General features: G+C 35.9%; 2 protein-coding genes across 4 annotated transcripts in view; one reads left to right on the forward strand and one right to left on the reverse strand.

Annotated features, from left to right (window-relative positions):
• Positions 1-16,222, forward strand: part of PPP2R3B (protein phosphatase 2 regulatory subunit B''beta) — a 54,930-nt gene that overhangs the window by 26,100 nt on the left and 12,608 nt on the right. For all 3 annotated transcript variants that reach the window (XM_079297797.1, XM_079297796.1, XM_079297798.1), the window contains 4 exons: positions 12,586-12,771; positions 14,273-14,376; positions 14,916-15,018; positions 15,739-15,813. In XM_079297797.1, coding sequence (XP_079153923.1) covers positions 12,586-12,771; positions 14,273-14,376; positions 14,916-15,018; positions 15,739-15,813 — 468 coding nt within the window. The remainder of the gene's footprint in view (positions 1-12,585; positions 12,772-14,272; positions 14,377-14,915; positions 15,019-15,738; positions 15,814-16,222) is intronic.
• LOC306798017 (cohesin subunit SA-2-like) overlaps positions 1-16,222 on the reverse strand; it is a 109,555-nt gene that overhangs the window by 25,412 nt on the left and 67,921 nt on the right. The window lies entirely within an intron of this gene.

The raw sequence follows: 16,222 nt of genomic DNA on the forward strand, positions 1-16,222 counted from the left end.
TAGTCTAGTCATGGCATCCTGTTGTAAACAAACACAGCATTGCCTTGTGTGGTGCCCCTTAACTTGATCTGTCTTTCATCGGGCAATAGTTGGATCGCTTGTACTTGTACAGCGCCTTTTTATGTTGACCTAGAAAACATCTCAGTGTAGTATGGTTGAGCATACCTCCAAGCTACTAACTACTTTAGAAAACAGCTTGTCTAGTCTGTAGGGTTCTTTTTCTCTTTTAGGATGCTGCTGGCTATAAACTTACAGTGGAGACAGTGACCAAATATTTTTCATTTTTAACCAGTCTTGCACTTCCTGGGTAAATGGCTACGGTAGAATAATGTATGATAACTGACTTAATTAGATGGCAAAATTCTTTGGGCAAAACAGAATTAATAGGAGTATAAAACTGGAATATGAGGTCTGTCATTGCTCAGTTTGATATGCAGTGGGTTTTTTAGGTGGTGGTTTGCTTTGACTTCATGATTTTAAGGAGACTTTTTTGAAAGTATCATCAAAAACTAAGTATGAGTGCTAGTAACTGTTGATACAGAAGATGATTGTTCTTTACCTGCTATTTTATGTTAATGATAATTACAACTTGTCCTCATAGGTTAGGTGCATTTCAAAGAATAGCTATTTATCAGCTACATAGTCATTGAAGAAATTTCATGTTAAAATTATAGACTGCTTAGAGATTTTGTAGAATAACTTGAAACAAAACTATCATTTCAGTTGCTAAGCTTTGTTTTTGGAATTTGCAACCTCCTGTTCCACTGTATAAGCTTTCAGACACAACAGTTCATGAATATGATGTAAAATTAGAATGCTGAAGTCAAGCAGAAATGGAAGCCAATATGTTCTTCCATATATGTGTTACACTTTTGTAATTTTCTAATTTGTTCAACAAATGACAGATTCTCTTTAAGAGGTTTGTGCTATTAAAACTAGCATCTTAAAATAAAAAATGAGTAATGGTGGTGGATGGTGAAATAACGTGGCTCAGAATCTGCTCTGTGGCTTGTTGGAATGACTGGGTCTTCTACAGGTTCCAAGAATTCTAAGGCAGTGGCTTTTCATATAGGGCCATGTAAGTAAATAATCTGTGTAGGCAATCCCCTGTGGTTTAGAAGGGGTGGTCATTAGAACACAGCACATCAAGTTTCTTGAAAATCTTTAAATAGACCACCAGTAGTGAGGTTGGTTGTTCTGGAAAGTGGTAGAATAGGTAGTTCCTCAATTTCCATTTATTGATGAAAATTGAAAAAACATGAGCAAAGTAGGGCTTTGTGGAAAGATGTACTTCTCAAAAGAAACATAAACCAATACATAACTGTTGAAATATTCTCTATTACCTTGGGGAGCTAAATTTCTTCGTAGGTATCTGCATAAAATGAAGTAAAACTGCAGTTCATCTTGTCCTGATGTTGATTCTAAGACAAAGATCTTTCTCAAGTACTTTACACCTATGGGATATATTGTACTGATTATAATACATCCTATGAAATATATTGAAGAGTCACTGTGTCCACCTTGCTTGTCAATTTATCTGAAACTTTGGAGGGAGAAGAATCTATCACCTTGACAATTGTACTGGCAACTTAAAGATATGAACTGAAAGGCTGAGTGCTGTGTTTTAGCCAACATCTAGTGACATCCCTATCTTCAGAGCTGGAATATAAGGACCACCATTATGCATGCTATGTGAGGAAAATATATCTGAAGTTTGAAACAAATGAGAATAAAATGCATATGTGTACAGTGACATGCTTATACATTTGTAACTCAGTGCTAGCTAAACTAGGAAAATGGGTATTTTTTGCTATTTAGAGGCCATCATCTTACAAAACTATGGAGTTCTGACTTTAAAACTAGGCTTTTTAAAAAGTCAAATAAATATATATTGAATGTAGTGATTTTTAAAAATTAGCTAAAAAAAAGTCTGGCCTAAGTTTTTAATTAATGTTCTCAATGGTAGTGATAGATCTCTGCTAGCATAATTTTTGATGCTTTTAATGAATTATACCTTTATCTGCTGTGCCCACTGGGTGATTCCTTGGTGTGGTTGTATGCGTCACAACTCGGTGTGAAAATGGAGAGCTGCTTGTTTCATGGCCACCTGTTAATGATACTAAATGCTGCTTACACATGCTATTTATGTCAGCTGTATGAGAACTATTTCTTCAGCTTCTGCAGTGCCTCACGAGATTGGCTTGCCTTCTGAGTGAAGTAACTTTAGACTTGATCATTTTTACATTCCTTTGTTACCAAAATGCTGCATAAATGCTTGTGGCGTGTTCAAGGCAGCAATGAATAGAGTCTGTAGGTGCTAATGTGTGCTGGGCTGGTGTATATTTGTGATGTGGTGATTCTTTTAGTCATGAAGATAACAGTCTCATTTCTGAGGCAAAACTACTTTCAAAAAATTTAATTGAGGCTGTTGGGTTTACAGCTGTAGTCTCAGAAGAAGGTTGTGTAACAATTAGAGGCTTCGGGCACGAGAGCTTTCCTGTTAACATCAGTTTTCTAATTTAACATAATTTGTAGACCTTTTAACACCACAGGGGGAGGACTCAATATTCATTTTTACATAATACTTTTACATCAGGCACACAAATGCCTTATTAAAGAACACAAGTGTTTGCTGAGAGGGCCGGAGATGGAATACAAATCTCATTCTGACTGTAGCTAATAGGTATGCTTGTTGCTAGCTTGCTGATATAATGCCAGTTTTCCAGAGCAGATGCCAGCCTTTAAAACAGAATGAAAATATATAGGCTGCCCACTGAGACTTACTAGTTTAAGATGAGGTTTTCCATAAATGGTTCACTGCTAGTGGATTACCAGATTTTAAGCTCTAGTCTCTTACAAAGAAGCTGTAAGCAAACTGGTAGATTTTTACCACTTCTGTAATGGAGACTCCTGGTTCAAACATAAAATGTATTGGCTGCCTGTGAAGGCAGCTTCTTTGCCTGCTCATGTCTGGTGATAAATCTATTTTTTAAATTATTATTACAGAAAAGGTGTACTATTTCTGTAGAAAAGTTAATATGGTGAAAGTTTGTTACAGCGTACTTGCATGTATGATTTAAGATGATTTCTAGATGTCAATTCCCTCTGCAGCTAAGTATTGTGATGCAGCAATTCATACATTGAAGAGTTCAGATGTGCTTATTTTTCTGTTGAAATAAAAAATTCACTATTCTTTTCTGTTTTAACTAATAGTAGATATTGTATGACTGTTGGTGGTAGTGCTAGACAGCCTGAAACAGTCCAGCACATCTTCATATAAAATGTCCTTCAACTTCTACAGGGCAAGAGGGATAGGAGATTGTGTTCACAATTGTCCAAATCAGATTTTTTCAGGGCATCAGCGGACAAGCAGTTGACAGAATACTTGCTCCAGCTGTTGACTTTGCAGCTCCGTGGCAAGACTGAACTTAGTGACATTTATTGTTTGAGAGGATTCTTCTTGAAGTCAATTTCATCTAAGGACTGAAAATTGTTTTTTTGTAAACATGAAAGGATAAAAGCTGTTGTATAGTTTAAGTGGATGTCTGTCTTGGCTGTGTGTGTTGAACTGATGGCCTGTCCTGACAAGGGCTGTTTTCTGTAGGCAAATGTCAGAGTTGCCTTGGGTGTACCTGTCAGTCCCTTGGCTGTGTACAATCAAAATAATCATGTACTAGGAGGAACTTACCAGCTTGTGCCCTGGAAACAGTTGGGGAACAGCATGCACTGGGAAGGAATAGAACAACTGATTTAACCTGTGATCAGAGTATTTTCTGAGGAAGCTGCAAACAACATATATTAGTGACTGGAATACTTAACATAATTCGTAAACTGTAGCCTGTTTGACAACAACTCACAGCTCTAGCAGTCATACTAGCTAGCAGTGACTAATATTTTTTCCACTACTTTTCTCTTATCACAAAATGTAGAAGAAATTATGCTTCATGGAGTAGATTTTTCTGAAGAATCTTGCTTTTTTCTATTTTATACTGGTTACCCTTTTCCATTTTTAAATTAGTAGAACATGTGAAAGATTAAAAAATATCTTCACTGGATAGAAAAATGTCATCACTACCAGTGGTGGCAGATCTCAGAAGCCTTGCTCTAGAAGCCTTTTATAAAAGTTTTGTCAGCAAATAAAGCAAGTTACCAATGGATGTGATGTACAAAGGTCTTGTGTTCATGGCTTTGGGGACATAGGGAACTGCAATCTTTCATTTGGTCCCTACCAAGTGTTTTTCAAATAAATCAATAAGCCCTTCCTAATGCATACTTTTGATATTGAAGCTCTATGTGATTGTACAAAGAAAAAAGTGTGCAGCCATGTTTGGAGGTGTTTCTACAGAAATAATGCTTTTGCAGTAGCATCTTCCAGTTCCCAACAGAACTACATTATTTACCTATGACAGCTCTACCAAGCTGCAAACTGAAAGAATCCCAGTATTTCCAAAACCAGAGTTGTAGAACTTGAGTGAGACATCTGTTAGTGCAGCATATATACTACTGAAAGGGAGGAGATTGGTGACTGTGCTATAATGGTTAGGTGTCATGCAGAAAAATGCCAGTTTACCTCAACTTTTACAAACAAATGAAAATCTGATTTTGACCATTTGAAAGTTTCCCAGTGCTGCTTTTGTTTGTGTGATATAACTTGCCTGTGGTGGCCATTCACAAATACTTTTAGTTGAATGTGGTTTTAAATTCAATACCCAAGATGGTATGTATGAAATGCATTTCATAGTTTCAGGTGGAAGCTTTTGCTGGATGCCACTGCCTACTGTCTCCTCCTACATTAGAACTAACATGCTTTCCCAGACAGATTTGTGTAGATGGTCTAAATGCTCTTTTGCATTCTCTGATGCAGTACTGATACTTCAGTGGCTTTTTCTTGAGGGTCATTTTGATTTTCAATTTGATTTGGTTAAATTAAAGGGGAAAAGTTGTACCATGATTCTTTATGCCTTACAGTAAGACTTTCAAGACTACCAAGTGGTGGCCCTTAGCAAAGCAATTTCATTCAAACTGGATGGGGGAGCAGGGGCTTCTTTCAAAGGCTATCACAAAATTGAGTACTACTACTTACTCTGGTGTCCTAAGACTTGAAATAAGGGAATAAATTAGCTTCATCTAACAAACAGCTTAAAAAAAGCCCATTTCATTTGTTTTACCTCAGAATCAGAAGTTTTCTTTAGATTTCATTTTTGCTGTTACCTAGGATCCTTCCTTACATTACTCCTGACTGCTCTAAACATCACTGAATCTTTTGATTTGCTTATGGAATTGCTACATGCTGTAACATGTCAGTGATCCCAAAATGGGATCTAGAGTAAGTTTGGTTTAGCATTGAGGATTAAGATTTCCATTGAACACAAGATCAGATTACCATGTAGATTTGTACAGAAATAGACTTGAGAGTAAATGGCCAAGAATATGCATAAATGAGATGAGAATGATAGTCCATTGAGTGCACAACCTGGTATGCAGGAAGGAGACTCCCACTATATTTTTTTGGTCAGAATTTGAGCACAGGATTGCTAAGTGGAACATTGACTGCATTGGGAGAATTGCTGAACTCTGCTCTTGTGTATTAACTCAGGTCACATGTATAAAATTGTAAACAGTGTAGGTTAAATTATCTTTTTTTCTTCTAATGGCATATTGCTAGAACTTTACAGAGAAGTGTATTAATTTTTCCACTTCCTCCCCCTCATGTAGCACAAATATTGACAACAGACCAAACTAAATGAATGAAATTTTCAGAGTTAACAGCAAAAGTAAGCTAGTGTAGAACTGCAGCAGGATTAAAATTACTGGATGTTTATCTCTTACTGTGGAAAGAAAGAAGAGCATGTATGACAAAATTAGTCTCTATAGCCCATCTAAAAACAGCTGCCAGACAGTGACTGAAGGATAGCAAGCTGAAGTCCAGGATAGAAGGAAACAACTGGGACTAAAATGATTGTTGCCAGAGAAAATACTTTTACATATATACCCTGATGGCTGGCTCAGCATGGGTTCCTTCTCTGTAGGTATCTCTCAGGGTTTGATCATGTTTTATATTTCTGAGTAAGCTATGCAAAATGAATCACAATCTTAGCATGTTTTTAAGCCTAATGTAATCTGATTTTAAACAATGCTGCTGCAGTACTCCCTGATCTGCCTTAAGTTAGCAGCAGAACTGTGCTGCTTCTAAGTGGTACCAACTGTGTGAGAATGGATAAACACAAATAGGAGGTTTTAATTTTGCTCTTTAGCTGTCTTGGTGACCTGAGGCAATTCACTATATTGCTTCACTGTTGCTAGTGAAGCAAGTAAATTCTATGTGGGCATGGGGAAAGGGGAAGATGCAAAACTTCATTATTAAAATTTCAGATAAACTTCCTGTTTTCAAGCTGAATTGCAGTGCAATAAATTCATTTTAGAGTAATGGAACTTGGAGGGGGGAAGAACTCAGAAATTTTCAAAGTTTTAAGTTGTCCAAGGATCATCTCTCACAGAGGAAAAAACATTGCTTAGTACATCAAGCTGAACAGGAAGTGGTACAATCAGTGAACTCTTGCAGTAAAAAATCTCATTAGTTTGGCTGGAAAGCTGCTAATGAGGATGACACAGAAAGCAATGAAAAAGCATCACACTTCAACTTAAATAATTGTAAATGTAAATGTCTGCCACAAGGTCAAGAGAAGTTATGTTAGACATGTTTCTCTGGGCTTCTGAGGAAAGTTCTGGTAGTAATTTTACTTTATCTTGAAACAGATTTTTGAAGGCACTTCAGCATGTTGAAGTATTTGATGTGTTAGAATAGTTTTTTCAAAACTGTCTTTCCTCCAAATGAGAATGAACCCTTTTCTAAATAATAGTAGTGCAAGTCTTTTATGTGATGTTTTTGAGATTTAAATTCCATAAAACTACTGATAATATCAATTGTTTATCCAGAGGGAAATGCTGACTTTCACTTTGCAGTCAATGAGATAGTAAGTTAAAAAAATATTTCTATGATTTTATTGGTCAGACTTAGACTGACAGCAATAACTGAGCAGAGGGATGGGAAGGCTGGTCAGGTATTCCTTGTGAGCCTGCTTACTGTTAACATTTTACTACATTCACAATTACTGTTTGGCTGTATTCAACACCTTGTATTGATAAAAACTCACTGTATTTAATACAGGAAAGATTTACACGGAAAAATAATGTTACCCTTTTAATATCCATGTTGGTTTCCATTTTCTGCTGTGTGTCAGGGAACTTCATGCAGTTATCTCGTTTTCATTATTAGGATGAGCTTTATATGCAGATGGTTGCAGGGATGTTAGGGTTTAAAAGGCTGAATAGCATAGCTCTAGAGAAAATCCTCTTAGCTTATTATGCACTTTGGTTCATCTGGGTAAGTTTAGCATAAAGTAGAGTACATTAAGAATAGGACATCTATTCTGTTGAAGAACTAGATTAACTTACTTAGTGCATGTCATAAACAATATTGCAACAGACCTTTTTTCTTTTAAGTTAATTAAAATTAATTAATTAACCAGACTTTTATCTATTTGATAGCCAAATATCTCTTTATAGTATTTTCAGTATTTAATGCCTTTTTAGTGGGGGAGATTGTGATGCATCACTTAGTAAAATTGTAATGTGAAGTTAGGTGTAAATGTGAGGTGGAATTTTGGGGGGTTTTTTAACCCTGTTGTATGCATTCCAATTACTTTTCTCTAGTATGAACATTATCATGGAAATTCCTGTCAAATACTACAGCAAGAGCTGACTGCAAACTCCATAAATATTTTTAATGTTTAGGGTTGAGCTTTTTTTCAGAGAAACAGGCAGGTTAAAATGTTTGTGTTATCAGTATTTCTGAATGGAATTACCTTACACTGTAGTCCTGTCAAACAATGTAAATACGAATCAGTTAAATCCAGATAGCAATAGGACAAGGGGGAATGGTTTTAAACTAAAAAAAGTAAATTCTTTACTATGAGAGTGGTGAGACACTGGTACAGGCAATCTAGAGAAGTTGTGGATCCAGCATCCCTGGAAGTGTTCAAGACCAAGTTGAATGGGACCCTGAGCAGCCTGATCTAGTGGGTGGCATCCCTGCCCACAGCAGGAGGGATTGGAACTAGATGTCCCTTCCAACCCAAATTTGTCTTGATCTCAAAGATGTCTAAAGGACTATTACATTCACAAACATATTTACTTTGCTTTCTTTTCCAGCAAGTGAAGTTTTACTTACTTGCATTTGAATCCACATATTCAACCCCTTCACAGGGCTCAGTATTTCTGCTTGGCAGTTGCTACACACAAATGTTAGATCTAGCCATTAGAGCACACATTATTGAAATAAAATATCTGGGAACAAGATTGTTCCTTATTATTTCAAGAATATATATTCTAGTTGAGTGATAGTATCATAGCATCAGCTCTTACAGTTACTAGAGAAGGAAACGCCCACCCTTTGAAAATTCCCACTGTCTTTATTTTTTTGCTTATAAGGAAGTTAACTGCCAAATGCAACTCATCAGGTGGTAGATATAGGAAGACTCGAGCTTGAGGAATTAATTTCTGTCTTTGGAATACAGTATATCCATATTCTCTGATATATACTAATATATTACTGTATTGTAATTATAATACTGATTTTATGCCGTTCCTATGAAGAACTGGTGAAGGAATGGTTGGAAAAGAATCTGGAAAGTTGGAAAATTAATATTAGAAGTTTTGCCCTTTGAACAGTCACCCCAATGGGATAAAAACTTCCATTTCCTCTACTGTAAAAATCAGGGCAAGTAATGCCTTGTTATGTTGGGTAACTGTGGACAGTCCTTACAATTCTGTATGCCAAGAATGAAAATTGATTGTGTATTAAAGGTTTTCTAGAATTCTTCTACAGACAAACATCTTACAGCAGTTTGTTTACATTACTGCAAACAAGAAGTTTTCAAGGAATCCTCACTTCAAATCTGTTACATAAAACCTAAACTGCAGTGGCAAATTTGCAATTCACTTACAGGTCCTGGGCTTTATACATACTTATTGCAAAGGTAAATGCTCTCTTCAGTCCTGGCACTGCAGCACACATCTGTTTGAGATATTTACAAGCTTATGCAACTGTTTTCCTTAATTCCAAGCATGCTGTTGTTGGTACTCTTTCTCAGCAAGTTGCAGGGAAAATTTTCACTGACCAAAAAAGTCTCTTTTTTTTGAGTTTAGTTTACTGATAAAAGTGTTAAAACATTTAACTTAAAACCACAGGAAAACGTAGTTCACTTTCTAAATGTTAAATTGACCACTGAAATGGAGTAGTTCTATGAAAAGGTTAATGAACTGTTCCTGCAGGTTTTCCAGTCAAAGATTTGATATTAGCAGACTTCTGGCAGTTCTTGTTAATGAAGGACTTTCCCATTTAAAATTATAATTAAATTTAGAGCAGCCTAATCTCACACAATTAGTGCATTTTGATTGTCCTGAAATAACAGAACTGACTCCTTCATCAGCTGTGCAATATGTGCCTCTACAGAAGTAGCTAGCACCTGAACAGAAAATAGTGAAATTTTAGAGCCCTTTCAGTATCACACATTCCTTCATTAGAGCACATACAGCAGAGCTGCCTCAGTTGTAAAAGGAGCCTTTTGGAATTCAGACTGTGAGAAGAATCTTTGGCTCTTCTCAGGAAGGTGAGAAGAGGGAGGAGATGCAATATCAACTTTATAGTGCATTAGTTGTTGCTAATGATTTTGGACAACATGCTTCTTTCTTTGGTACAGTTCCTATCCCTGTGTTGACTGACATTAGCAGCACAATTCAATTGTCCCATTCCAAGTTGCTGGTGGCATTTCAGAAGCATTAGCATGCTCAGAACATCCACGTGGCAGATGCAGAGTGAGAGCTGTGCTCGGAGCCTGCTGGATACCACAAGGAATGTTCAAGGGCATTTTGTCTCGTGCCCTGGATGGTATTCTCACCAGATATCTATATGTAGGCACCAAATAATTCTAGCAGAAATTATTGTGATCATACAATGCAAATGAAGCCTTTTTATAGTTTCTTCTTCCAATTTTGAGAAACCAGCATGTAAAAATAAACCCCTTTCAGTATAGGGAGAGTTAATCTGTCTTGCTATGACAGATTTGTAGTCTATATTTGGTCTTAGAATGACTATTCTTATAGATTAAATGTTACATATTTTTACAGTAAGCATGCTGATTTCAAATGTTTCAATATAATGTTTTATCTTAAAAAAAATCATTTTTCTTCCACTATATGTTTGTCATAAGTTCTGAATCAGTTGTTGAACTTCTTCCTTATAATTTTTGTCTGTTGTGGACATGTTCCAGACTATAAAATGAAAAATAAATAAACCCTTATTGTATAATTCATTTAAATAACTTGTACTTGGATTGGTACTTACTGCAATCCTGAATTGAGATTTCTGTTTGTGTTCAAGAACAGCTTTTAACCTGGACCAACAGAAATCATTTACTGTGAGGTAACTAAATTAGTGGTTTCTGAAAAAATCTAGTATCCAGTAAACAGATGGTTCTGATGATAGCTTTTCTTTTTGTCTTGGAGTCTTTTCCAGTGTAGTCTTCCCTCTGCTTTTACTTTTCCTTTTAAAAGAAAATTTTCAGTCTGAGGCTCTAAATTTCCCTAGCTGTGGATTTTAAAAATGCCTTGCCTGTCTCTACTAAGCTTCCTTAAAATGCTGATCTGCCTCATGTTATCTGCAACAGGAGTGTTAGTGGTGTGTGATTTGCACTCTCCCTTTTCTCAGATGAGGCATTCCACATGGGGTACTCTGAAGAGCTGGAACACCTGCTGCTTTATGGCCATTTGAGCAGCTCACATGGGAGTGGTTGTCACAGAATCACTGAATATTCTGGGGAATATTGGAAGGGATCCACAAGGAGCATCAAATCCAGCTCTTACATGAACGACCTGTACAGGGATAATAACACCATGACCTTGATGTTATTAGCACCTTGCTCTGACCAACTGAGCTAACCTTATGCCAGTCCAGGCAGTTCTTGGAAATGGGAAAAAGGGGGAATAGGGTAACTGCAAGGGCTCTTGTAAGGTGCTGATGGGTAGAGCTGGGCTTTTATAATGAAACAAGGTGTTCACCCCATTAGATATTATTTGTAGTGCTGGTGGTGATGTTACCTAGGGAATAAAACATTTCTGTCTTTATACTTCCTAAAATTTTGAAAGTCAGAAGTTGAAAGGGGTTTTTGATACCCTGTAGCACTCTTATTTTAAGCTGCCTCATCAATTGGACTGGTGAATCAATGATAAGATATCAAGAGTTGTTACTTACCTGATTCTTAGGAAGCAACAGACATTGACTTCTGGTGTCACAGATTCAAGATAACTTTTTCCTCTATGAAATAAAACTTGTAGCATAGTTAATGTAATTCTGCAGCTGTGGACAGGAATTCTGGCTCAAATGCAGAGGAGGAGAAGGAAAGGTTAGTTCAGGGGCTTTTTTTTTTCCATATGTAGCATTCCAATGAAGGCTCCTAGGCTGGAACTCTGCAAATCAAAGTCTGTTGACCATATGCACCTAGTTCTTCCATTCACATAAGGAAAGAATTTAATTGTGGTAGGAGAGCTGGGTATCTTTATAGGCAATTTTGGCAAAAGTGGTAAGGAGTAAAACAAAGGTTAGGGGTTTTGGAGGAATTTTGGGTGTATTTTTCCCCCAGTTCTGGGTAAAAGTGAGAAATTAGATGCAGGATCTTGAACACATTCCTCACTGGTACAAGTCACCCTATAGCAATGTTTTTACATTTGAATAGTAGTGTTGAGAATAAAGATTTTGATTTGGTTTAATTGCTAAGTTTGAGTAGTCTCCTAATTGTTGTTACTTCACCTGTTATCTTTGTTTCTCTGCCTTATTTGACATCCTTTTGGAAACTGAGTACAAGGTAAATTCTTTACTGAACCTAAATGCTTTTAAATAAATTTCTCTTGTTATAGGTCAATTTGGAAGTTTTTAGTAATATAGTGTATCACTTGAGTGTATTCTTGAGAAACAGATTTCTAAGCTTTCATTTCATCATTGTATGTACTTCACCCAAAAAAATCGCTCTGCAGGCATTGTTTACTACCTTTATAAAATTGATGATTTTTTTAGGGTAAAAAGTACCCTAACTTATTAACCACAACTTAATTAAATTGGTTGCTGGCTTTTAACAAAGTTATTATATTTATTTCAAAAGAAAATTCTTTCATAATGTCTGTTAATATAGAGGTTGAAAGGTTTTTTCTGAGACAGATAAGAGAACCTGAGTAATTTCAGATGTCCCCAAGAAACTGTCCAATGTATCAGTCTTGAAACTTGATATGTCAAAGATTGAAGTTGTTTTTATTAAATATTTAACATCCTAGAAGTCTTTCTAAGTGATCTTTTTTGGAAATGCTCATTAATTTTTCCAATGTGCTCTTATTCTGTAATACTTTATTCAATTTCTAATCTGAAGTCTTTTTGAAGGTGTGTTAAAACATAGAGTACCAAGAGATTTAAGTCATCTGTGGAGGACTATGTGATTTCATGGCACTTAACTGTCAAATGTGTATTTATCTATTTAGGTTCAAACAAAGAAGGAAGAAACTTTGCCACCATCACATAGTCAAAACATTCCAACTTTTTATTTTCCTCGAGGATGTCCTAAGGAAAAAGTGAATATAGATGCTGTGATTGCCAAAATTGAGAAAACTTTTTCTGAATTTCCAAATGAGAGGGCAACATTAGAAGACATGGGTAAGGTTGCAAAGGTGAGAACTTGCTGGCCATCTTCTTTTTGTGCTGTAGTCCTATGGAAAGGAAAAATGAATTCTTTGTGCTTGGTTTTCTTTCATTGTGTGTTTCCATCTCCCACACATTAGTATTTACTGATATTCTACACTGATAACACAGTTATGTGGAATTTTTTGCATCAACTGTGTATCTAATGACCTTATAAAAAGAAACAAAACATTAAATTAAAACTTTGAACTACTTTTTTTTGCTGCATAAGCAACCAAATACTAAAAACAATATTATGTGCTGTTCTCCATTCCATATTGACCAAAAGACTTCAGGCAAAAGCATTGCTAATAGATTTTTTGTTTTCAGATGTTCACACAGGTTGGGGTTTTTTTCTCATTCTACTGAACCTCTGTTGTAAAGACACTGGTAAAGACAGAATGGTTTGGTAACTTGAGATGGTAGCTCTCAAGTTATTCCTGAAGAGCTAATTTAGAGTTATGGCAGAGTGACAAAATACTTGGCTTAGAAAGCAGCAAGTGTGTAAGTTTAAAGACAGTAAGCTAGTTAAAATAAGCTTAAATTTCTGTTTTATTATATTGAATCAATGCTTGAAATCTCAGTGCAAGTCATGGTCTTGGTAAGGAGTCTCAGGTTCTCATCCGTGTTCCTGTCACTTTGTCCAGGTGTAGAAGATAGAAACTGTGACTGAGCAGGACTGGGGGTTTGCCTCACCAAAGTGTTTTTACTGCTAAGCTGGATGATAGGATTCCACAGCTTCTTCCAAGATAGAAGTGAGGATGTAGGGAAGAGACCCTTCTCTCTCAGCAAGGAAGGTGAATTCAATAATGAAAGACACCTTCCTGAAGAATACTGAGGACACTATTTACCAAAAACACTTTAAAATTTGATTGAAGTACTAGTTAAACTATTGCCTGAGAAGTTAATTGTACTTTTGCTCCAGTGACCTTATACATCTTGTAGTAGTCAGTCTTTTTGGCAGTCCTTGGGGATTGAGCTGTTGAGTCCCCTAAAGCAAGATACTGCTGTTTAGGGCAGGCTGGCTGCTATTTAAAACTGGATAGAGGATGTGCCATGCACATGCAAGGATGCAGATGAGTTGAGCCATCCTCTGAGCCAGACCAATGTTAATTTGCTCCAGTTCAGAAGGTCTGTAAGTGTGCTGTCTTGAGCTTAACTTAAAGATATCCAGCTCTTGAGCAGAGCTTAAGATGGACTCTGTTCAGCTGCTTGGAGCATGGACAGACTGACGTGTGACTCATTGCATTAGTCTATTAGGAATGCTACAGTTTATCCCATCTTTTGCTCTCCATTTTTGGATTTCAGCCTAAAGCAGTTGCTTTAAATGGATTGTTCCAGAAGGTGAAGCTGGTTTCAGAAACAATTTTTTAGAAAATCTCTTTCCTAATGCTTTCTTCTTAACACTTGTAATTTTTGAAGGATCTGTAAATAAGAGTAGCCCTCAGATAAGCAATCAATAAACTGACTTGGTGTATACTTTAATTGTAGGCTTGTGAATGCCCACTTTACTGGAAAGGTCCTTTGTTTTATTGTGCTGGAGGCGAACGAACGGGATACGTGTCAGTTCATAAATTTGTTGCAATGTGGAGGAAGTAAGTAGATAATTTTTTTTTTTTTTTTTTTAGAAATGCTGCATTTTTTTCATTGAAATGTGATATTTTAAGCTCTGAATGTGACCTTGTCTGTGAAGGGAAATAAAATGTTTTCCCATAATCAACCATTGTCAGCAAACTTGTACATGGGAAAATGTAACTAAATAATACTTCAATACAAACACATCTTCTTTTACAGGGTTTATAGATTTTAAAATGTTTGGTAAATAACAGTTCATGAGAAAAATTAAAACCATGGCCCTTACTTGTAGATGCCAGTTCTGGACAAAAATACTTTTTATTCTTCTCTAATGCTAATTTTAAATTTCCTTTCATGTAATTGATTACATGGTGTACCTGCCTCTAACATAAATTTAAGAGATACTTCTTCTTTGATAAGTTCACTTGGAGCGTGGTTTGACATTTGTAATGAACTTTTGAGTAAGTATTGTTTCATAGGCCTTGTTCTAGGATGCCTACATGAGGTAGCATGAGTAATTTTCTGTGTAGAATATTAAATGCAAACATTTACATTTCAGAGTACTTCAGACCTGCTATGATGATGCTGCGAAGTTTGTTCACCTTTTGATGAACCCTGGATGTAACTACTTGGTGCAAGAAGACTTCATTCCTTTTTTACAAGTAAATTGCAACTGAAACTATTTCTGAGAACACAACAAAATGATGAACTGGCAAAGGCCAGAGTTGCTTGAACTAAACATACTTTTCCATGGTCATCATTAAAGTTTATTGATAATATTTAGTATAACTTACTTTGCATGGTCCACTAAGATGCTAGTGAGTGACTTGGTTTACAGTTAACCATTTTGTGTAAGGTGAGATCTTTTTTAAGCACCATGATTTAAAATTGATTGTAGGAATAGCACATGTATTGGAATCTTTTGTGTTTCAAAAGGCAGTTAAAGTTGTTTAAGTCAGGATAGGCCTTTGAATTCATATCCCACTTCTCCTTTGCCCTCCAAAGCCTAGTAAATCTTTGTTGGAAGAGCAGCAAACACCACCTACAGAAATGACTGAATAAAATCTAAATGGACTTTACTGAATCTTAGCCACAGAATTGCAGGCTATGACAGTCAGCAGTCCAAATTCTCAGCCTGTCTAAAATATAGGAGAAAATACTATAATATTTCTAAAATAAAGAAAAGCTTTTGTTGATCTGATTTATTTAAAAGATAAATTTATTTTTAAAAAGGGTTGTAGGGTTATTTGTCAGTAATGATTGTGGTAGTTAATTTGAACTGTTTTGTTTAAGAAAGCAGGTGTGCTATTCTTTGCTGATTGTATTATATGGTCACTAATGAATACTCCTTGAGATATTGTTATTCCATTTTTTTTTTGTAGGATGTGGTGAATAGTCATCCAGGCCTTTCATTTTTAAAAGAAGCATCTGAATTCCATTCTCGGTATATTACAACAGTAAGTGATTTGTATCTGTTTTGGTTAACTGAGAAAATCAAAATTAAGATTAGTCAATATGTCTAAGCATCTTTTTCCCTTGGGAAGAGTAAAGTTAGAGCAGGCTGTCAGTCTCCATTTCTATATAACTAGAAATCTTGTGGAAAAAGAGTATTTCTTAAGCATGATAGTTCTTAACATTTGTAAGGAATTGCTGAATTTAATACTAGTAAGAGAAGCAGTGAACTGTAATAGTGTCAGATAAGTTAATGAACATTGAATGAAGATCAGGCTGTTATCTTAAACACTAGATTGTGGCTGTAGACTGCATTCATTAGAATCTTGATCTTAGTCTGGGATTAATTAAATGAAATCTTGAATGAAACATCTATATTAATATGATTATGTTCTGTATTAAGTGAAATAATGA

Source organism: Erithacus rubecula (assembly GCF_903797595.1).
Source record: "Erithacus rubecula genome assembly, chromosome: 1".
NCBI lineage: Eukaryota > Metazoa > Chordata > Aves > Passeriformes > Muscicapidae > Erithacus > Erithacus rubecula.